General features: G+C 38.7%; 1 protein-coding gene across 8 annotated transcripts in view; it reads right to left on the reverse strand.

The window, feature by feature from the left end:
• The window catches only part of ppp1r12a (protein phosphatase 1, regulatory subunit 12A), a 58,469-nt gene that overhangs the window by 3,529 nt on the left and 31,505 nt on the right, over positions 1-23,435 (reverse strand). Inside the window, exons 4-28 of one of the 8 annotated variants that reach the window (XM_026209823.1) lie at positions 19,929-20,088; positions 19,118-19,262; positions 18,945-19,019; positions 18,777-18,868; positions 18,335-18,495; positions 18,123-18,253; positions 16,687-16,794; positions 14,509-14,730; positions 14,304-14,392; positions 13,939-14,055; positions 12,981-13,124; positions 11,826-11,948; positions 11,575-11,742; positions 10,555-10,648; positions 10,089-10,268; positions 9,801-9,969; positions 8,068-8,189; positions 7,693-7,755; positions 5,344-5,360; positions 5,112-5,238; positions 4,917-5,021; positions 4,698-4,745; positions 4,410-4,446; positions 2,240-2,290; positions 816-1,014 (exon numbers count right to left, since the gene is read on the reverse strand). In XM_026209823.1, coding sequence (XP_026065608.1) covers positions 2,259-2,290; positions 4,410-4,446; positions 4,698-4,745; positions 4,917-5,021; positions 5,112-5,238; positions 5,344-5,360; positions 7,693-7,755; positions 8,068-8,189; positions 9,801-9,969; positions 10,089-10,268; positions 10,555-10,648; positions 11,575-11,742; positions 11,826-11,948; positions 12,981-13,124; positions 13,939-14,055; positions 14,304-14,392; positions 14,509-14,730; positions 16,687-16,794; positions 18,123-18,253; positions 18,335-18,495; positions 18,777-18,868; positions 18,945-19,019; positions 19,118-19,262; positions 19,929-20,088 — 2,729 coding nt within the window. In that variant the 3' untranslated portion in view covers positions 816-1,014; positions 2,240-2,258. Of the gene's footprint in view, positions 1-209; positions 297-815; positions 1,015-2,239; positions 2,291-4,409; positions 4,447-4,697; positions 4,746-4,916; positions 5,022-5,111; positions 5,239-5,343; positions 5,361-7,692; positions 7,756-8,067; positions 8,190-9,800; positions 9,970-10,088; positions 10,269-10,554; positions 10,649-11,574; positions 11,743-11,825; positions 11,949-12,980; positions 13,125-13,938; positions 14,056-14,303; positions 14,393-14,508; positions 14,731-16,686; positions 16,795-18,122; positions 18,254-18,334; positions 18,496-18,776; positions 18,869-18,944; positions 19,020-19,117; positions 19,263-19,928; positions 20,089-23,435 lie in introns of those variants that run through there. The other 7 variants (XR_003276414.1, XR_003276416.1, XR_003276415.1 and 4 more) reach the window with 7 other exon arrangements.

The following is a 23,435-nucleotide window of genomic DNA, read 5'->3' on the forward strand; positions in this document are numbered from 1 at the left end:
AAGTAATTTAAGCGTTTGCCAGCGACAATCTGTGGATTAAAATGCATGAGTTTCCAAAAGCCATGCAATCCAGATTAGCCTCAGGCAGAGCATAAATAGCAGTTCAGCTCCAGATCCCCAAAAATCTGGGCCTGGGGGGTTGGTGCGGGTCTCAAAAAAGAAAAAAAGCAGATTAACTATATTTGATTTTTCAAAAACCAGTCAAACACCTCATGCAAGATGCTGGAGTCATCCAAACGGAACTGCACTTCACAGCAACACATTCGAAGGGGGAACCCAAAAAAAGATCAAACAATCTGAGAAAACAAAAACAAACAAACAAAAAAAAAAAACAGTACAATTTATATATATATATTAAAAAAAAAAAGAGTTTCAAAAATAGCAGGAACTGTACGATACATATGAGCAGTGTTTAATAAAAACATACTTTTTTTGTACAATTTTAAAAACGAAAAGTTTAATATTTTATTCTAAATGAAAGTAGATTTTTATAGATGTCATTTGTAAACCTAATTCATAAAAATCTGGGTAAAAATTATTTATTTTTTATTTTAAAATTATTTATTTAAATCAAAGAAACATGCCTTTTGTATAATGCTGTCCGTAAAAAAAATATATATTTTTTTATGTTTTAATAACACATTTAATACTGATAAAAAAAATTGCTAAATATCAGTCATTTCTAAAAATACATAAAAGGTACAGTATTTTGTAGCCATTTTTAGCAATAACTGTACTGTGTTAAAAAAAATAAAATAAAAAAAAGCCGCAAAAAGGAAGGTGGGGTATCAGCTCAGACACAGGCTGGGACCTGCCTTTATATGGGCGTGGGCGGAGCTGAATGAAGCATGAGGAGTGTAAGGGGAGGTGGGGGCGGGTCTACAGGTCTACAGCGGGAAGGTGGCTGCAGCCCTGTGAGATTTTGGAGAGCACGCGAGCCAGCGCCCTGTTCTCTGCCTGCAAACGCTCATTATACTGACGCAGAGACTGCACCTGCTTTACCTGAGGAAGATTCTACGAGAGAAAGAGAAAGACAAAAAACCACAGAGGAGAAGATGATAGACAAAAAAAAAGGAATGTGATAACGTAAAAGTGAATGATACATCACTGAAGGAAAAAAAGGGATCTCAAAAATAATTCAAAGAAACTGAAAAGAAGATTTTAAATCTTGAAAAGCTAAAACAGCTAAAAATCAAGACATTAGCTGATGTAATTTCTGATTTTAAAAGTGTAATTTCTAGACCTGAAGAAATTTTTAAAAGGCCATAGATTTTATTTATTTGTTTTAAAAATATAATTTATTTATATAAGTTATTTCAAGCTTTAGAATATTTTATCAGGTAGAAATTGCTGTCTGTGAGTACAAAATAACAATAATAGAAAACCAAACAAAACTGGAAACACAAATAACATCCAATATCCAAATAACGATTTCACTGACATTTTTATAAATAAACCCATTAACAACAGTTACGAAAAGTTTTTATATGTATATCTATATATAAAAATATTTTTTATTTATTTAATTTTTTTTATGAGCAGCTTGGTCATTATAACAAGTTCCAGAAATATCTTTGGGGACCTTTGAATATTGTCTTTGACAATAGTGGGCCCTTGGAGTCAAAAAGGTTGTGAAATGCTGCTAGCGAACCAAAAAAAAAATACAAAAAAAAAAAAAATTAAAATAAATAATTTATAATATAAATTATAAAAATGTATATATCAGTTTTAGTCCTCAATTTATAGTTTCATGTATAGATTCACATGCATACAAATACACACACACACACACACACACACACACTTAAGACATGGGGTGAATTCAGTGGAGAACTCTATAATACTGATATACAACAATCACGCAAACCAAAGGCTAGCGAAAACGTCTTTTAACATTAACTTCTTTGTAATCACCACAAACAATCATTTACAAAAGTATATCACAAGAGCCAACTTGTCATAATATATTCATGTCAGAAAAGAGATTTGAAAGAATGTACAGTATAACAATTTGGCTGAAATGGGTAAATTTGTACCTTTTAGTCCATGGCTGTTATAGCTCAGGTAATCTACATGCTAGCATACTAGGCCATATAAACGCATACAAACACGCATAGAATTTCTACAAAAGTGGATCAAACTTCACTTAAACATGTAAAGTTTTACATTTTTGTATTTATTGTATGTTTTGGTGATGCACACAACACAGACACAGTTTAAAAACACAAACAAAAAGTACCTTTAGTTCCTCCTCCATTTCAGAAATCTTCCTTTCTAGAGCTCTTCTTTCCTGCAGACACACACACACACACACACACACACACGTTAGCTCACATGGCCATAAATTACAAACATCTGCATGATTCACCATCACTGCAAACAAAGAAAGATGCACACACAGAATCATGGATGCTTCAGGTGAATTCACATCAAAACAAAGAAAGAAGTGAACAAAGTGAAGGAAACCACACACTGCTTAGTGAAGCAGATCAAGAGCTAGAAATATAGTCGGGTTTGTTCAAGCTCACACCTGATCTGAGCAAAAGAAGTTACATAATAACTCTACAGTGTAATTAAAGTAATAATAATAACTATTTAGAAATTGTTAAATTATCATTTTATTTTATGAGTAAATATACACAGGTGCATCTCAATAAATTAGAATGTCATGGAAAAATTTCAGTAATTTAACTCAAATAGTCAAACTCGTGAATTAAATAAATTGAGTGCACACAGACTGAAGTAGTTTAAGTCTTTGGTTCTTTTAATTGTGATGATTTTGGCTCATATTTAACAAAAACCCACCAATTCACTATCTCAACAAATTGCAATACTTCTTAAGACCAATCAAAAAAAAAAAAAAAAACATGTTTAGTGAGTTGTTGGCCTTCTGGAAAGTTTGTTCATTTACTGTACATGTACTCAATATTTGGTAGAAGCTCCTTTTGCTTTAATTACTTCCTCAATTCAGCGTGGCATGGAGGTGATCAGTTTGTGGCACTGCTGAGGTGGTATGGAAGCCCAGGTTTCTTTGACAATGGCTTTCAGCTCATCTGCATTGTTTGGTCTCTTGTTTCTCATCTTCCTCTTGACAATACCCGGTAGATTCTCTTTGGGGTTCAGGTCTGGTGAGTTTGCTGGCCAGTCAAGCACACCATCACCATGGTCATTTAAACAACTTTTGGTGCTTTTGGCAGTGTGGGCAGGTGCCAGATCCTGCTGGAAAATGAAATCAGCATCTTCGAAAAGCTGGTCAGCAGAAGGAAGCATGAAGTGCTCCAAAATTTCTTGGTAAATGGGTGCAGTGACTTTGGTTTTCAAAAAACACAGTGGACCAACACCAGCAGATGACATTGCAGCCCAAATCATCACAGACTGAGAAACTTAACACTGGACTTCAAGCAACTTGGGCTATGAGCTTCTCCACCGTTCCTCCAGACTCTAGGACCTTGGTTTCCAAATGAAATACAAAACTAGTCTTATCTGAAAAGAGGACTTTGGACCACTGGGCAACAGTCCAGTTCTTCTTCTCCTTAGCCCAGGTAAGATGCCTCTATCGTTGTCTGTGGTTCAGCAAATTCATTGACGCGTCTGTGTGTGGTGGATGTTGATGCCTTGACACCAGCCTCAGTCCATTCCTTGTGAAGTTCACTCAAATTCTTGAATCAATTTTGCTTGGCAATCCTCATAAGCCTGCAGTTCTCTCGGTTGGTTGTTTTCTGCCACACTTTTTCCTTCCACTTAACTTTCTGTTAACATGCTTGGATACAGCACTCTGTGAACAGCCAGCTTCTTTGGCAATGAATGTTTGTGGCTTACCCTCCTTGTGAAGGGTGTCAATGATTGTCTTCTGGACAACTGTCAGTTCAGCAGTCTTCCTCATGATTGTGTAACCTAGTGAACCAAACTGAGAGACCATTTTGAACGCTCAGGAAACCTCTGCAGGTGTTTTGAGTTGATTAGCTGACATGTCACCATATTCTAATTTGTTGAGATGAATTGGTGGGTTTTTGTTTAATGTTAAAATAAAGAACCATAGACTTAAACTACTTCAGTCTGTATGCATTGAAGTGCATAATTGAAGGAATAATGTAAATAACTAGTATACATGTAAACTACATAAATATGGATGAAACCGGAACCAAAAAAGCTAATAAGTTTTAGAAAGATTTTCACACAGAGATGATATCCCACACACATGCAGATACCACACCATACTCTATATCTCACAGGATCCATTATTCTTTTCAAGTCTGAAAAGGTGTGTCACTTTAGTGATTTCAAGAAAAAGAGTGAAATAGGGATTGTGATTGGCTGATGGGGTTTGGTTCCAACCCCGAGGCTGTGAGAGGCACGTGATTCAGCCACTAGCAGAGCTGTAAACACTTTAAATCCAGGTTAAACGTTACCCAAAGCACCCAGGTGAGCCTGACACCTGCCTGCAACCTTCAGACATAAACCAATGTGGAAAAGTTACAAACCATTTGGCCGATGGAGGCCAGAATTCAGTTTGTAAACATCTCAGCATTTGAGTTGAGATGTGCTGATATGGGGCATTTATCCATAAAGGAGCACTGCACTAGTGTGAAGTACACCTGCTTATCTACTGCCATGACACTTGAACTTGGATGGTGAACGATGATTTGATACATTCAATGCTTCACGAGACAACAAATTCAAGTAAAAGTTGTTTTTACCCTTTTCTCCATCTCCAGCTGCGATCGATCAGCAAAACGCTCCTGCCTCTGTAACACAAACAACACAATGGATGAGTTCAGCGGGTTTCTTTTTCTGGCCTAGAAATCATATTGGTTGGGTCCATTTGGATTCATTTATTTATATGATTGAATGATTCTAGTCATTTCTATTCTTTCTCTTCCCTTCTCTCAGAAAATGAATCGTGGACAGGATCTCACCTGCGTGGCTTTCTCCAGCTGCAGTTTCAGGTCTGCCAGCTCCAGTTCTGTATCACGTAACTGAGCTTTCAACTTCTCGTTTTCAGCTAAAATCTGCTCATAAAGCTACAAGCGGAAAGGGCATGTTGGGTAAACACTCAACCATAAGGAAACCACTATTTTACAGGGCATAATCATAGAGCGCAAAGTTTGTACCTTCTTATAATCATTGGTGTCGTCTCTTTCGAAGCGAGAATATGGCCGCCGGCTCTCTCCTATGCCACGGCTACTCAAAGGCTCGTAACGGTCGAGGGAGGAAGTGCTAGTAGAGACAGGGTCATTCCTGAAGGGGGGAAATGAGGGTTACTTATATTATTCACTTGGGTTCTCATAATAAGCACGAACACAAGATGCACTCAAGTGGCCTGGCGTGTTTTGGGATACATACCTGGATAGTCTGTCGCTCTGTGGATGTAAACAGAGAGAGAGGAAGTTATTACAAAGTCTGTACCTGCTGTTAATCAATCACATGCTCATAATGCATTTAGTTTGTCTAATGTCTAGACTACCATAGCATCTAAAATGCAGATTATCAATTAGTCTGGGATGGATTGTTACGCTCTCATTCCTGGCTCTGATGGCCTGCTTAATGCTGCTATTCAATGAGTCTGCACGGGTCGGCAAGCTATCATTTACCGCTCTACAGTAAAGGACGTGTTTGAAGACATCTGATAGTAATCCATTTGATTTGGTCCTACTAAATAAAATTCATGCTTCAAAAGGTTTGACTTCCATGCAAGTGTCACATTTATCAAGGTGGAAGTCAAAGGTTGAGTTTTGAGACCTCTCGGTCCTGCTGGGCTTTTCTTCACTAATTCACAGGGTGTATTGGAATGAGTTTGGAATGGCATACTAACCACTGTGTCTGCAGTATGCATACTGTGCACAATATAATATTCGGTATGCATGAAACTGTTACCAATTGACAAAATGTGCAGTATTCCACCACAGCACATCATGTGAGACACAGCATCCCATAAGGCAATGATACTGGATGTGTGTGGCAAATGAACCTGAGTAATAATAGTTCTCTCACCTTCTAAAGACTAATTTGAATGGTTCCAGTTTTTCCAATTTTGTTCCAATTCAGTGGTTTCCAAGTTCCAATTTTATAGAGCCTGAACTCCAAAGTCACCCTTTGCTAGCTAATGAAATATTTTAGAGCTGATTTTAATTAGAAAAAAGTACATTCATGCCTATAAACTATAAAGATTAGATACTTTCAGGTCTGGAAATGACAAAAATTCCCTGACTTTTCCAGATTTCTCATGGGAATCCTGTTGCTCAACTAATTATTCAATTTGACTGCTGAGAAACATTAAGTAATATTAAATAATTTTTAAAATGTAAATAAATATATATGTATACGCTTATACTCATTAGGTATATATTTATATTATATATATATAAACCAAGTTGCTTGACCAATTTTTTCATTTGGACATTAGAAAAAGTTATTTATATTACAATTATATTTGAATATAAAACATAAAAGTATATATTTTATTGTTTTATATTATATTAAAACATATGAATTGTATTGAAATATTTGATCATTCTCTATTTTCAAAATGCAGTCAAATAGTATTCCATTCTAAACACAACCAAAATCTTCCCTCATCAGTTCTCATAGCAAGCGGTTGGAAACAGTTGGCCGGGAGCCAGTGTGAAGCCTCAGTATTGAGAATACAACTGGAGCTCAGAGCCTGGGCTGTGAGAAGCTCTCAGGCAATGACCCATGTGACAGCGCAGCCCACTTCCTTTAGCCGACAGCCCTGGAAGCACACTGAAGCACTTAGCTTTGTGTCCCAACTTCCTTTTTGACACAGAACAGCACACTAAGAGGAAACGTGTGCTATTAAGCCAACAAAAAAACAGCTGTCTCATAAAGAACCCACAGACCCCATTAGATTTTCTTTCATACTGCGGCCCGCTCACTTCAACCATTCAACCCAAAACTGATCTTTAGCTCTATCGGAGCTAAATTTAAACCTGGGTGACATGCTGTAACAAACACACTTGAAAAGGTTTGGTAACAGGGGGATGATTGGAGGCGTCAGCTGGTGCTTCTTCCACTTGATACGTGCAAAATGTTTCATGTTCTTCTTCCACTGACCCAAACGAGCTTGGACCTGCTCTTTGATTCTTGACATTCCTGACTCAAATAAATTGTCACCACTTTTGAATCCCTCGTTCCCAGTTTTCCGCCCGACTGCGAGTGATCTGGTTCCAGGATCATGCCGAGACAGGATATTTATCTTATCCTCATGGACTCACAATATCATCTTAATCACACCAATACGAACACAACTAACAGCTTACGTACACACTAAATAACTCATGTGACTAGCCATGTAGTTTCTTTTAAATCGCTGGAAGTGTGATTTCTGAGCACTTAACTATTCCTGTAATAGGTGACAGTCGACGGGCGGTGAATCAGGCCGACTTTCATTTTAAAGATGACTAACGCTGCTAGGACAATTCCAGGAAGTTGAAGGACGAGGCCTGGGTCAGCAGTCAGCAGAAACACAGTAATAATGCGAGTGAATTGTTTGTCCTACCGAGCATGAAGGAAAGTCAATCTGTTCTTTGACTATACAAGATGAAAAACCTTGAAGTCCTTCAAAAACAGCCCGACAAAATAAGCAGCTGATTTATTCAATTTGTTGAAACTTAGCGTTTTTCTAATTGGTATATTTGTGTTGGCAGATGCATTAGGAGGTGAGATGATGTTCACCTGGGGCTCTCCTTTAGTGCTGCCTTCTTCATCTGAAGGCTGATCTGGATCGTTCTCGTCACTCTGTAACATAGAAACACATTTGAAATTCCACTATATTCCAACTATAAAAGAAACAGGGTCCAAAATTAAGTCGCCAATCACTAAATGCACATAAACGCTTTGGCATGAACATAAAATGGAGTTAATGACCAGTTGGCAGGTAACTTTTCTTCCTGCCCAATCAGAAGTAAGTGATCTGTAGAGGCATGCATTAATCTGAAACGTTTATAGATTTACAACCATCGTGGCTGGTGACAGAATGGAGCCTGATTGTAAAGCTTCCATCATGTCTTTTGTAGAGTGAGTTTGTGTGAGCGGCCAAAAGTTTCTTACATCCTGGGTCCAGAAGGACACTCCAGTCGAGCGTCTCTTCTCTCGAGGTCGTCTGCGCTCACGTATAGAGCGTGGCTGAGACTTGTCTTCAGCGTCATCTTCTTTATCTTTTCTATCAGACTCTGGTCAGAAGACAGACATGTGGTTCTTTAGGAGTACAACTGAACACTATGAACATACACTAACCACTAGCGGAAATCTCTCTTTTATTTACAGGAAAGATATGACTCCAGGCAAGAAATTCTGTCTGAGCTAATGGAATAAAAATTATTCTTTGAAAATGAATTAACACTACTCAATAGGGATGTAACGATTCAGTTCAATCCCCATTCAATCTGTGATTTGATTTGCGATTATAATTTTTGTTTTTTATGAAATAAAATTTAAGGCAAATTATAAATTAAATGTGTCCTTTTATTATTGCTTGGACAAATTGCTGCACATTTCTTTGTGAAATTTAAATATAACACTTTAATAATCTACTTGCATATTATTGATTTTTTGTTAGTTTCGATAGCTTCTATTGTCCTTATTTGTAATTCGTTTGGGTTAAAAACGTCTGCTAAATGACACAATTTAAACAAATGTAAAAAATTTACGAATGTAAATGTAAATAACAAAAAATCAATAATATGCAAGTAGATTATTAAAGTGTTATATTTAAATTTCACAAAGAAATGTGCAGCAATTTGTCCAAGCAATAAAAGGACACATTTAATTTAAATTTTAAAATAAGCCCCAAATCAAATAAATAACACAAATACAAAAAATCTCTTCATATTAACAAGATTAAGGCTTTGTCTGTGCTTTTTGCATTTAAAATTAGTAGCAACCACTGCATTTTAATCATTATTCAAACAAAGATGTTGCATACATGCATCATGAGCAGTTTTTAAGCTAAATAAGTTTGTATAATTTTGAAGTAAAAACAGAATGCTCGCACTTCAGTTTTTTTAAACTTTACATAAAAAATATCTGCAAGAAAACTAAACAGAAGACAAGCCGAACAAGACGCAGGCTCATTCTCTGCCAGCAGGTGGCGCTTAAAGCGTGTCCTTGGTTTCGGCTGTAAACAAAGCAGCTTATGAACATAAATGTATATTGTACAGAGGAAAGATGAAAAGAAAAAAAATACCAGCTGAACTTTTATAAAGACAGTAGGTTCCTATCAGACTTAAATGCATATAATCTCCTACCCTTAAATGAATCGTGATTTGTTAAGCATTTCAACTGATTTGAATGGCCACATGAGTCGATTTTCAATTAAAAATCGTTTAATCGTTACATCCCTACTAAACAATAAAACAAATCTAATAACAGTATTCTGACATTTTGAACAATAGTGTATCACAATCAACAATGGAAAAGCAATCCTCTTCTTACTAAATGTTAGCTTCCAAGTGAATGAAGACTGAATCTTGGCTTAGTCCGTCTGCAACAATACTACAGGAATTTCCTGTCTGTATGGCAGTTCCTGAAGCACCACAAAGCCCTATTACTCATTTTCCTTCCTGTGCCATGTCCCTCGACTCAGTGACCCTACAGAGATTACATTTTGCACTAGAGGGAACAGTACATATAATCACTGCTGTACGCTGTCTGTACAAGTTTCATGTCACAAGAAACACTTCCATTAACGGGCAAGTTCACAGGTTTTATGTATAAAATCTATTCTGTTGTTTGTATGAAAGAGGACCTGGATATAATGTCTTGAGTACGTTTTTGTGCTGTACCTCTCTCAGTGTCGCGTGTGGTGCGGCTGTAGGAGGAAGTGAGACCGCTCAGGCTGTTGGGCCGGTTCAGAGAGGAGGTGCTGTACAGAGAAGACGAGCTGCTAGACGAGGAGGAAGGCAGGGTGGAGGAGGCCGTGGTGGTCGAGGCCAAAGAGGTGCTCCGGTACTTCTGGAGGACAAGAAACAGAAAAGAAATTCATGTGACATTAAAACACTAGAATGCTAGTTAGAATTCCAGAAACTGCGCTATTCTCTGTGAACAGGGAAAAGAAAGGAGTTTTCCCTCACCTCTTCAAAGCTACGGTAGCGTGACCTGTAGTCATCCTCCTTGGTTTCCGTCTCTTTCTTCTCTTCTTGTTTCTCCTTGTCCTGTTTCTCCTTCTCTTCTTTCTCCTCTTCTCGAGGCCGCGTGGGACGACTGCGACCGATGGTCTTCTCTGCCTCCTGGAGATCAGTCAAGGTCACACCCTAAAAAAAAAAAAAAAAAAAAAAAAAAAAAAAAAAACAAGGTCAAAGGGTCAAAATCATGCCATTAGTTTCTGATGCTGCTAAATAAGCCCCACAAATTGTTATGGTTTCAATTACGTTGTCATTATTTTTATAACTGCAACAATATATTTGATGGAGAGATCAATACATCTTATAAAAAGTCTCACAAACAAATAGTGATCTAATATAGTAAACAGCGCTGTGGATCTTGTCTATTATTAGAGAGAGTTCCAGCAGAGGTGTTTAGATGATCGTCTAGACTCGCCTGTGTGGACCTCCTGGACTGCCGCGCCTGTCTGGATCTGGCTTTCCGCTGAGACTCCGACTCTTCGTCACGCACCGGGGTGAGGTATGATCTACTGGCAACAGCACAAAGAAATGTCGGCACACCGCCAGCTGAAGCAACACACACTTTTGTTGAGGCTCTTCGGGACAGCTTTAATGAGAGCAACAATAGGCTTTGGAGAATAAACAAGACCGTTCTTACTTTATTAGGAACTGCGGCATCATAAATTGTTGAAATTTTATTTTAAAATTGCTTCCTAAAAAAGACCTCTTTTGTTCTCTGCTGCCCTTATCCTAATAATACTACTGTAAAAATAAGACAAAAAATATATATTTGCAAAAGCTAAAATCTTTTCCAAACATGCTTGCTTGATGTGCACAAACCAATGAGTTAATGAAGTACTGTTGAGCTTCCGTTTTACGTTTACTTCATAAAGTCTATGTATGTGCAGTGCTCAATATTTACATGTAAACAAAAGAAAAAATGTATACCGTTATTCACAATGAAGTGATCAGGTCTTTTCAGAAGACTTGGATTAAAGCACTCAATTTATTTGGATTACATTTATGATGTCCTTTGGTAACTTTTTAAAACTTGGAACATTTTGGTTGCATGGACTTGTCCAAAGGATTGCCAAAAGCTAGATTTAAAAAGAATTGTAAAAATATTGAGTTCTGAAGATGAACGGAAGTCTAATGGATTTAGAATAATGTGAGGGCGAGTGAATAATGACACTTTTCATTTTTAAATGAGAACTTCTCCTTGATGTTACAGAGCCAGATGTCCTACCGAGGTTTAATGAGTTTTAAAGCAATTTTCACAAAAAGCTAATTGCTGTTTGTTTTTGTCTTTAAATCAAATCAAATAGGAGCTGGTTGGTTGGTTTCATGCCTCTTTAATGAAATCCTGATCGAGAACATCAATGTTAAATAATACATCGATGCAAAAATGCTCTCAGTGATAACATGTTGAAGTGTGTTTGTGTGTGTGTGTATGTACCTGCGTCTCTCTCGTCCGTCAGAGCCCAACACAGTTCCAGTAGTGGAGGTGGTGGTGGTGGTTGCTGCAGTGTTGATTGTGGGGATGACCGTGGCTGACTCTTTCTCCTTCTTCTCCTTCTCCTTCTCCTTCTCCTTCTCCTTCTCCATACTCTCTTCTGCCCAGTACCTGTTATACATTGACACAGTTCACTAACAGAATCTACTCTGAGTGTTTAGTTTGGATGTTTTATTGGCTGTGTGTGTTCAAACCTGGCCAGCAGGCTGCGATATCCGGTGGGTGAGGTAACAGAGGAGGTGGAGGTCGTTGTTGTGGTGGCGGTGGAGGAAGAAGTGGAACTTAAAGCATCATCCTGTCTCCTTCCAAACGACCCGCTACAGCAAAACAGAGACAAAACCAAAGATTCTTTGACGAATACGCTGCAATATTTTAATATATCGCCCAGCACTATATTCAGTCCATTCTAACAGTATTAAGCCCCGTTCACACCAAGAACGATAACTATAAAGATAACGATATTAGTGTCCACACCAGCGAACGATATCTTCTGTTTATTCTGAGCGCACGTGCGTCTGCCGCTTTAAATCCTCGAGCTCGTTACAGCAGGATGGATTCTGATTGGATGTCAATGTTTGTATCGTTTATCAGCTGGAATAAAATCGTTCTGAAAATGATTCCAACGATACCGTTTCTCTGTGCCTTTATCGTTATAGTTGTAGTGTGGACTCTGCTATTCTTTAAAAATGAAAACGATTTTTAGAACTATATCTTTATCATTATCTTTATAGTTATCGCGCTTGGTGTGAAATGGCCTTTAGGGCTGCACGATATTGGGAAAAAATGACATTGCGATATTTTATTTTTCTGCAATATATATTGCGATATGAAATCTAATCAAATTACATTCAAACAACAGTCTCTCTCTCTCTCTCTCCCTCTGTCTGTCTCTCTCTCTCTCTCTCTCTCTCTCCCTCTGTCTGTCTGTCTCTCTCTCTCTCTCTCTCTCTCTCTCTCTCTCTCTCGTGCTCTCGCTCTCTCTCTTTCTGCCCTGTAAAAACTTTCACTCTATGATGGTTAAGCTGTGCAATTAATCCGCAAATCACATTCGTCAAGGGCCGGGGAGCAGCTGGCCCGTACAGTTAATGAACAACGGATCAACTATCGCCTACATCCTGAGATGTGACTACCGTGGATTCATACATCGCGATATCGATGCTTAAACGACACATCGTGCAGCCCTAAACAGTATATTGTCAAAATATACACCCCATAAGCAAATAAATCCATAGAAAGCAAGAATGGCAAGCAGCTACATGTGGGGAACACAAAGACACATGGAGGACATGGAGTTGAGTGTGTGTGTGATTGTGTGTGCGTATGTTTGCCGGTGGTGCTCGGGCAGGTACCTGCGGTGAATGCTGTTAGACTGGTAGTAGGAGGAAGGCTGCTCCTTCCTCCAGTTGTTAGGTTCCAGGCTGGAGGCAGAGGAGGATTTGGTGGGCAGGTCGCGAGAGCTAGACGTGCGGCCTAACGCTAGCGTGTGAGACGTACTGCCGTGTGGGTGTGGCGGGGTGAAGAGGTGAGTTAGCAGGGGGCGGACAAACATGAACACACACACAGACAAAACATTACATATATGCATGAAGCACTGACTCGCTTGTGGGGTGCTTGGTTTCTTATAAAGTCATATTTTGAGGTATAAATAAATCAAATTACCATTAATAACTTCATTAGACATAAAAATAGAAACGGACCTATTATCTAGAAACCATAAGAACGCTATATAAAACTGCAGCATGCTTTTTTTTTTTTTTTTTATCAGAGTATGAAACCAAACCAGGTGGCACAAGTGCAGTCATGCTAATTTTCTTTGTAACACAATGACACACAAGCACTTGGGTCATTAGGAAATTTTGGGATGCTTTGATCTTTAGACCAGGGTTTTCAAACTGGGGGAAATTTGAGGGAATTTTACTAAATGTTTGTTTATTTCCATCAAAGTTAGAATTAAATATATGCATTAAATATGAATTAAACATATGCATTGTTACAATTTAAGAGATTTCATGAAAGTGCGATTCCATTTCTAAAAACGGATCGAAAATCATGAAACCGTTATAAATGAAAAGGAAAAAGAGAAACATCTGCACATAGTTTTGATCATGCATCTAAACTACAATAGTTGCAGTGGTTATGGGATGGCAATATTAAAACTGATTCGAATTACAATCAAAGCATCACAGGCAAACTCAAGCTGACAGAAGCTGCTATAAAAGCTTGACAGCAACATAAAGGTCTTCGAAGCATATCAGAACACCAGGAAACAGCGACTGTTTGAAAGTCTGAGCTAGAATAAAAGCTAACCTGCGCTGATAGCTGGAGGTTCTGTTTTGTGAGGCGGTTCCGTCGCTGTTCTTCAGGTCTTCCTCCCAGCGTCTCCTGGTGTACGAGCCACTACGTACCAGACTAGCAGCCGAATCCCTGAGAACCAAACGCTACAAATAGCACCTCCGATTCCAGAGAACAACTGTAGATAAATCTATTACACTGCTAAACTAGCTTCTATCAAAATATCTTTCTTGGTAGTTGAAGAGACATTTGAGAGTCTTCTGATGTACAAAATGAATGTTTTGCACAAAAGCATGCTACACTTGAGCGTGTGCTTCTCAGACTGCAACACACAACATGGAGCAGTAGGAGGCGCTCTCACAAATGCATCCCATCTTTACCTGTTTTCCTTCTCGTCAATGTCCGATGTGCTAACGTGTCTCCTTGGGATGGATGGTGCAACATACGCCAGGCGTGTCTTCTCCTTCTCCTGTGCAAATAAATGAAAAGGACATGTCAGTTCAAGTAAACATGGAAACGAGTGTAAAATGATCAAGGTTTACAGGAATATTTCGCCCCAAATTAAACAACTAAATTCCAGTAGACCTTTTCCTTGTCCTTATTGTCCAGTGAGGATGAGAGGCGAGGAGAAGAGGCCGAGCGCATCACCCCGGCTGTGTCCTTCTCTTTCTGTGCCTCTTTAGTTGTGCTGATTTCTGCCAGTGCTCCATAACTGCCGGTTTTCCGCAGGCCCAGTCGCCACGATGCAGGAGACTCATCCTTCCTGTCCTCCTCTTTAGGAGACACCTTCCCTGGAGGTGTGCTCACCTGAGGAGGACAAACAACAGATAAAGAAAGTGAAGGGAGTGGAAAACAAAGTAGTATATCAAGACTGTTTTGTGCAATTTCCAATTAAGGAAGGTCAAACATCTAAGAAGCCCACAATCCAACCAAATGATATTTTGATCATGGGAATATCTAGAGCATACATTTGTGCAGTGATGGTGTTTACTGGACCACAGAGAGTACACATTGAAAAACAACATTAAGGGTTGTTCATGGTCTTAGCAGGGCATACATATGGAAGCGTTGGTCTGTAGGGCTGGGCGACTTTTTGATATTTTAATATATATTTCAATATTTATGTATATGCTCCGAAATGAAATCTACTACCTCGATCTTCAGAAAATGCAATAGGCAAAAAAAAAAAATAATAATAATAAATAAAACACACAATGATGTTTAATTTTAAATGGCCAAAAAAATAATATAGTATATTGTAAATATTCAATATTTGTAAATAAATAAAAAAATAATAGTAATAGTAATAATACACAATTAAATTTTTTAAATAAAAAATTAAGTAAAAATAAAGTTTTTAAAACAAATACAATATTTTAGAAATAAAATAAAACATTTAAAATATAGAAGTAAACAAAAAAATAAATAAATACAAATATTTCAATACATAAAATAGTTTAGGGACCAACTCTTACTATTAACTAGCTTCTTATTAGATTGCATATTATTAACATGGCTGTTTGTTATTTTGCATAAAGCAAATATGTTGCATGAGCATATTTTAGAAAGCTTAATCCTACCCAATACCTTAACTAAACAATTACCTTACTAACTATTAATAAGCAGCATTTATTGAGGCAAAAGTCGTAGTTAATAGTTAGCTATTAGTGAAAATTAGTCCCCAAATTAAAGCGTGACCATTCAGTATTTAATAAATAAAACCAACATAAAAAAAATAAAAATCAATAGCCATTAAAATAATAATAAATTTAATAATAAACAAATAAATAAATATCTATTTTAAGAAATCAAACAAATCAATCAACGACCAGCCCTAATGCTGATAAACAGCGTTTTGGCGAATGAAAACGCATATTTTTGAAAATGGGCTTCAAAGTTTCTAAAATTCTTGAAAACGACACCTTTGTCGTTTTCGTGTTAACACACAATACGGGAGTCTTTGAAAATGGTGACGTCATGCGTGTGCGTAGTACGCGTTAGGTATTTAGACATCCGCAGTACGTGTCGATTTTTAAAAGCAAGCACGAACAAACATATACAACAGAGTTTGTTGATGCCTCTTCAGCAAAGTGTGGATTTACTTCAATGTTACAACCAACAGTGGAGACGCATCTTATACATCATATAATCGTCACTTCCCTACAGGTACGGTTTATTAACAAGGTGACAGTGCCAATTACTGGCCTGGCATACTTAATACAGCGTATTTGGCCTTTTTTGTGGATATGTGTAAACACTAATCGTTTTGAAAACGTTGTTGTGTATACGTGAAACTTGGAAAAAATATTTTCGGTTTTTGACAACATCGTTGTCGTGTAAACATAGCCTAAGATAGTAAGCATACCGAATAACAACAGATGACAAAACCAAACATTCCCAATTTCAATCAAGATGTTAGTTTTTGCTCGTAGCTTTAACTCGTCAGCATCCTGGTGACCTGTTAGGGTTTAGAGTCAATGGTAAATGAACTCACCCTTATCAAAGTACACACAGCATTGAAGTCACCCAGTCATATTTAGTCCACCACATTCAAGTATAAAACTATATAATAATGATGTTCAACCCAAAGCAGCACGTCATCACACCTGCGACTGAAAACCACAACACCATGCAGTGAGCCAGTTGACAGGATGAGGGAATGGTCTTGGATTAGGCGGTTATCTGATTGGTTAGGGATGTGGTCACGTGGGGGAACATAGAGGGAGGGCGGGAATCACAATGCTGAACACACCGAGGCCTCACCATCGCTTTTTTGGGCACAAGTGAAATGCCAGTTTTGCGCAAGCCTTGACGCCACAATGCAGGACAGCCTGGCTCCCCCCCAGGCACAAGGGCAGTAATGTTATCAGACTAAAGCCATCCAAGACAACAGCAAAGATGAGTAGAGAGAGAAAAACAGATGCGTGTAAAGAAAAAGCCAGAAAAAGGAAGAAAGAAACCCTGAATGACATAAATCAAAAAGCAGTGATGCACGAGTAACAGAGAAAAAGGTACAGCAAAGAGAATGATCAAATGAAAGCCCAGTCACAACATACAACGTTTTGAGAGCTCCTGGCATTTTGAAGGCAAGTTTAAATTTAAGATGCAATTAAAAGCTGATTTTTTTTTTATGCTGCATTTGTCGTGGAGAACAATACAATACACAAAATTACATGATAAAAAAATAAACATTTACAAACAAAGAATAACGATTTATATCACACCGGTCTAGAAGTATAGCAACCAATGTATTTTGTACATTTAAAATAATTTTTACTGCACATATTTGGGACATAAATGTATCTTAATTTAATTGTAATTTTTTTTCTCAACTGGTAGAGCACTGCACTAGCAAGCAAGCAAGCGCAAGGTTGGGGGTTCGATTCCCCGGGAACACATGATATGTAAAAATTGATAGCCTGAATGCACTGTAAGTCACTTTGGATAAAAGCGTCTGCTAAATGCATAAATTAAATTTTTTATTTAATAAAAACATCACTATAAAAACATACTTCCTCGAATATATATATATATATATATATATATATATATATATATATATATATATATATATATATATATATATATATATATACACACACACACACACAGACGTTAAGGTGTTGTTAATAGTTGAAAAACTATGTTTATGATGAAACTGAAAAGTCATTAAAATTAAATCGCATTAAATGAAGCCAAGTTAAAATTAACAAAAAATATTAAACTTTATTAAAATTTATAGGAATAATTTTAGAATCACTTATATAAGTGAGATCAGGTTTGTTCTGAACAACAGCATTTTCTAACGAATGGTGTGGTTGCCTGATGAAAGCCTGACACTGATGAAATTCCTTTACTGTCCAGCAGAGGGCAGCAGGTACGAGGTAAAGACGCGTGGAAGACATGTTCTCTCCTGTCAAGTGCACAGTCCCAGAATTCACTGCACACTGACATTACTGAATAAGACGTAAATCAGCTGACTTTTTAGTATTTCGCGACCGCGCTGCGCTGATGCCACGTAACACTATGAATCTGTAACTCCTTCATGGTGTTATGAAACCAAGTCACCTTGAACATTTGTTCGAAAGCAACTTTCTTGCTTCCTGACACATGCTACACATAGATAATGAATGATATTGCCAAGGAGAAGTCTGGGTGGAGGGAAAGGTGTACAGCACCCTCAGGAAGGGAGTATGTACCTTTTTGGTAGGTGAGGTTGGGGTGGTCACCTGGTTGCTTGGGGTAGTTGGGGACGTGACTGTGATACCAGCAGGCACAGGTGCAGGTGTACTGTTGGAAATGGTCGTCGGAACAGAAGACTTGGTCTTGTCTGAAAAAAAAAAAAAAAAGACCTTACAGTTTACCACAAAGCGTGTAGATGTAGGTGGCGGACAATGTTTCAAACAGGTACCTGCTTCGTTCTCAGACTCCGAGTCTTCCTCCTCCTCTTCCTCACTAGAGCAGCTAGACTCATCCTTCTTCCCCTCGCCCTCTTCTTCATCCACCTTCTCTGGCTCCAGAGTCTCGATTCGTGGGACAGTCTTCTCTGGCTCCAGTAGAAGCGTTTCTTTACTAAAGCACAAATGCACAGCTTGGTTTGGCATTCAAAAGCGGTTCGGTTTTGCCATTTAAAATCGATTAAGAACCAGAGCTGGACTCCGCTGCACACCGGAGTTTGGAAAAACCATTTTCATCAACCAAACTCTGATTGCAAACATTTTGTTTCCACACCAAAAGCTCTAGTGTGAAAACACCCCTAGCCAACTCAGGTGCACGGTAAAGTCAAGACATCGAGTAATCAGTAAATCAATCCCATCATGGGGGTTTCTCTCTAGTGAGCAGGAGCCATTTACCTCTTCAGTGGTTTCACAGATTGATTATTGTCCCCAGTAGTCGTCGTTTCTATTAAAGGAGACTTCTTAACATCCTTCTTTTCACTCAGAAGCTGAAACAAACACAGACAAGGCTCACAACAATTGCAACTCACAATTGAAGATCCGATACCAGAAGTGCGAAATTACCAGATTCTGTTTCTTTTGCAGCTCTTCTAAATATCCCAAGATATCTTCATCAGCTACGTCAAACGCCGTCTGACCCTGAGGAGCAAAACTTGACATTGTAAGGGTTCGATTCAAAGCCTTGGAAGACGACTACACACAAGCTAGCAGCACAGACAGAACCATAAATCCCATACCACTTTATTGACCATGTCCATATCGCACAAATGCTCTACTAGTATCCGGCAGGCCTCTTCTTTGCCCCAGTGTGCAGCAGCGTGGAGCGGAGACCAGCCATCGTAGTCTTTAATATTTACATCATACCCTGCTTGGATTAAAAGCCTGCGAACAGTCAGAGCAACAGAAATAGCATGATGAGATTAGACAAATCTGGGTTTCTTGGATTTTGGTGCTGCAATCTAAGCTTGGCCTCATTTGCCAAAAGCCTGGGATATTGCGTGGACCAATGGGCTCGTTTTTCTTATTGCCTAGAAGGCAGGTTATGCATGCCAACAGTTAGGCGTCAGTGGTCACACATAGAAATATGCATTAGATGTGAAGTTTTCTGAGATTCCACACCCAAAATAAGCAGTCTATCCGGTTACAATCCTCTTGTTTTGGTGCAGCGGCAGATGGAGCAGTTGTCACAGTCATTCAACTCTGACATCCACAGGCACCATAAACAGAGACGCTGCCTAAATCCTGACACACGTCCTGAGCTGTGTTTGTTCAACAGCTCACGATAATCTACTGTAATGGAGACAGATAAACAGGTTACAAACTGTCTCGCCCTGCGTACAAGACCCTTGGGATACTGAAAGAGTTGAAAGGAGAAGTATGGGATGACCCAAGTAAAGCAATAAAGCCTCTACACCTGCAGTAGCAAAGATTCATTTGTTTCTGCCTCCACTAGCTGCTAAATCGCACTTTTTGGCAAAAAACAACAAAAAGCAACTATTATCACAGGCAAAATGGCAAAGTCTTTCTTTTGAAGGCAAGCAAACTTACTTTAAAACTTCAGTGTATCCCTTGGCGGCAGCGACGTGTAGTGCGGTCCCCCCAGACTTGGTGTGTCGGACGTCGTTGATCTGGCCGCTGTTAAGCCACTGTCGTGCATCCCTTAGCATGATCCGCTCCTCCTCTTTCCTGGCCGACTCGATATCCACGCCTGGAGCAAGATGGTGGAGGGGGGGGCAGATCTTTAGGATTAGTACGTACACTTAACCTGCCCAAACTGTAGGACATTCAAGAAGGCTACCTATACGCAAATGCTAAATATATTGCACCTCGGCATGGTGAAAAGTTTTTTTTTTTGATGGGATAAGAATGCTGAAATCCAATTAACAACCACAGAGGTTGACTACAGTGTAACAAGGTAAACCGTTTCAGGAATGACTAGTGTGTCTACTCTAAATGGTGTCAAAGGTTAAGTTTGTGAGAACACAATTTTGCCCATTCCGCTAAAAAAATTCAATATTTAATTAAAATTAAAATACAAAAAAGTTGAATAAACAGCTTTTATCGACTACTATCTGATATACAGTGCATTCAAAATAAGAGACACATTCTTTAAACTTCCAGGAAGTTCGCATTCTAGGGTTTAATTTGATACGTTCACTTAACATTCAAGTGTGCAAAAAAGTATTCTATGCATACTTTAATATTTTTATTGTTCCAAAATCACAACATGTAATCTAGTCCACACTGGAGGACTGCCAAATGGGTCACTGTGCGTCTAGTCTATATAACATGACATTTACTGACAGCATTACGCTAAACAGGAAACAACAATAGAAACTTTGCAGCATGTGACTTTGAAGCAAGCAACCATTTAACATGTCTCTAAATGCTTAGCAACATCTCCACTGAGTGCAAAAGCAAAACAAGATCAGTGCTTTATATGTATATACAGAAATATAGCTGACAGCTAGTTGACCTTTCATTTTTGTCCGAATAAATGAACGTAAAAGGAGGCATCTCAGATTACGAGCGAACAGCGTGAGTATCATGCCACATCCCTTATATGGCTCCAAGCCTGACTGAATGGCCGGCAGGTGTGGCTGTTGGGAGAAGTCAAGCGATGCGATTAAAGTGACAGATTTTGATCCGTTTAGTGGAAGAGATGGGGCCCATATCTGACCAAAGAGTTGGAATGGAGTGAAAAAAAGATGGGGCCATGGGACAGAGATCTGTAGGAATTCCTGAGCAAATTCCATGACAGAGCTGTTCTATGTTGCAAGAAAATTCCAATCGTGGGAAGACATAAGTGAAGCCTGAAGATCATAGTCTTTTCTGGTCTAAATGGGTGATGAGATTTGAGAATTGAGAGATTTGTATTTGATGCCACGTAAGAGGTTAGGTTGAAACAGGTAGAACAAAAGTGCCAGGAGAATATGCAGCCTCTTTAAAAAACAAGAGACAAACTGACCTTCACAAGAGCACTAGACAGTCAAAAGCAGTGGACAGGAGCTTGGTTTTACAACTAAAGCATTCACTTTAGGTCAGTTCAGTAAAACCCTGATATACTTGAAGCGAAATCGAGAAACAAACTGGTGTGACATAATTTTGAACAAAATAAGAGCAAAACAAAGTTGGCATTCGCTTTGGGAGTTCGAAAAACTACTTTACAGAAAATTTCGATCTAGCTGGTAAACTAACAAATTGGTCCGTAGTATTTGCCATTCTGATTGAAATGAAATGTTTGCTAAAAGTAAACCGCTGCAAATAACTTCTCAGAGTATATTGGAGCCTTTGGGGCTCTTTTACATAAGGTACATTAATCCTTTTGATCCGAAAAGTCAGTTTTTGTCAGACAGATTATGTCACCAACCATGATGGATTTAGTGCCTCCGACGTATGATTTTCCGAACAACAAGAGCTGGAAAAATCTGTTGCGTTGAATAGGAGAGGCTCCCCGTCTCACCTGATCCCTGTGGAAATGAGCAACTGCTAATAGGTCTGAAGGATAACCCTGTTGAGGGGGTGGTGGTTGGGGTCTCTGCTTAAGTTTAACCTTTATTGACTAGGGTCTTGTTCAAAAGCAGACAGGGAGTGGGAAAAAAGATGATCACATTAGAAGAGGCTGAAGGTATTATACAACACTCACTGTTACATAAAGCCATCTCTTAGTAGAGAATAGTGCAGGGTCTTCTAATACAATACATGGAATAATGCGTGGGCTCCTGTTCTAGCCTGACCAACGAACAGCAAGCATCTTTAGTCAGAAAGAAAAGGACATTCCATTTCAGCCGTTCAAACATTAGGGGTAACCAGCAATGTGATTTCTGGGGGAATTGTGTGGCAGGACGTCTGCTGAGGTCTATCACACACACGGTGACACTTCTTCTCCAAAGCTGAAGAGTGTCCTTCAACTCTCAGACGAAAGCGGACAGCTGCCATTGGCTGGGCCACACTGGATGGCCATGAGCGTGGGCTGAATTGCAAGGTTATATAACATGCTCTTAAAGAGTGCAGTATGTTTACAGCAGGGCAGAGCAATTATCAACAAATTCATGCCGCATGTTGAGCTGTTAAGAGCGATAAATGACGAGCACAAGCTCAGTTTGTGCTCTCTGAGAATTGTCTTGCCGCAAAACCAATTTGAGGCTCACGTTTCAGCAGCTACTGTGGACTTACTGTTAGCCAAAGCCACAAAGGCTGAGGAAGATATAGGATTCTTCACAAAATAAAGAGAGAGAAAAAAAAGAAAATTGTATGCCTTGGTCAGCCAATACGAAATTTTCAAATGGCTAATACCAATATCTAATCAAAACTGGCTTTGGGCTGTTTTTAGATTCTGGAACCAATGAAGTCAGTTCTATTAACTGGTCAAATTGCACGCTAATCAACTTAAGTGATAGTCCCAAAATGGCCCAATATCAACGGATTAATCGCTTCATCGGATTCATTCTAAACTCATTACATTTCTTCTTTTTCTTCCTTTTTTGTTTCTGCATGTAAAATTGTACCACATGACTGGGGGACAAAACAGCTTCACTGTTTGTTAAAGGGTCATGAAATGAAGAAATATATATCTTTACACATATGAGAGGTTACTCCATAACCCTTCTGAAATGCCTGGATTTGAAATCGGGACAATTGTGATGTCCCAATTCTTCTCGACACATTCCTTAACATGCTTCATGTAATCAAGCAGGTGTGTCCTGAACAACTCCTATTGGTCCATCAAATCACAGGAGTGATACTGCAGTTACAAGACGTCAAGTAAGCATTCCGTCTCGGATGCTATTCTGCCACTGGATGTAAAGAAACTAAACCTCACAAAATGTGCACAGCCTTCTTGAAGTGTAATTTTAAATGATGTGCCTGAGTAACTGAAATGTTAAGTTTTAGTTTGTTCGTCACACTTCACAGCAGACCGTTTTGTCTATTCTAAACATCCGGTCAGTTTTTCCGACAATATATTTTATTGAAATTTATTGATAGAGTAGTGTCAATAATTTTATCCTCAGAGACAAAGCAGAAAAGTACATTTAGTTTTAATCTTACAGTCTG

Source organism: Carassius auratus, chromosome 29 (genome assembly GCF_003368295.1).
Source record: "Carassius auratus strain Wakin chromosome 29, ASM336829v1, whole genome shotgun sequence".
NCBI lineage: Eukaryota > Metazoa > Chordata > Actinopteri > Cypriniformes > Cyprinidae > Carassius > Carassius auratus.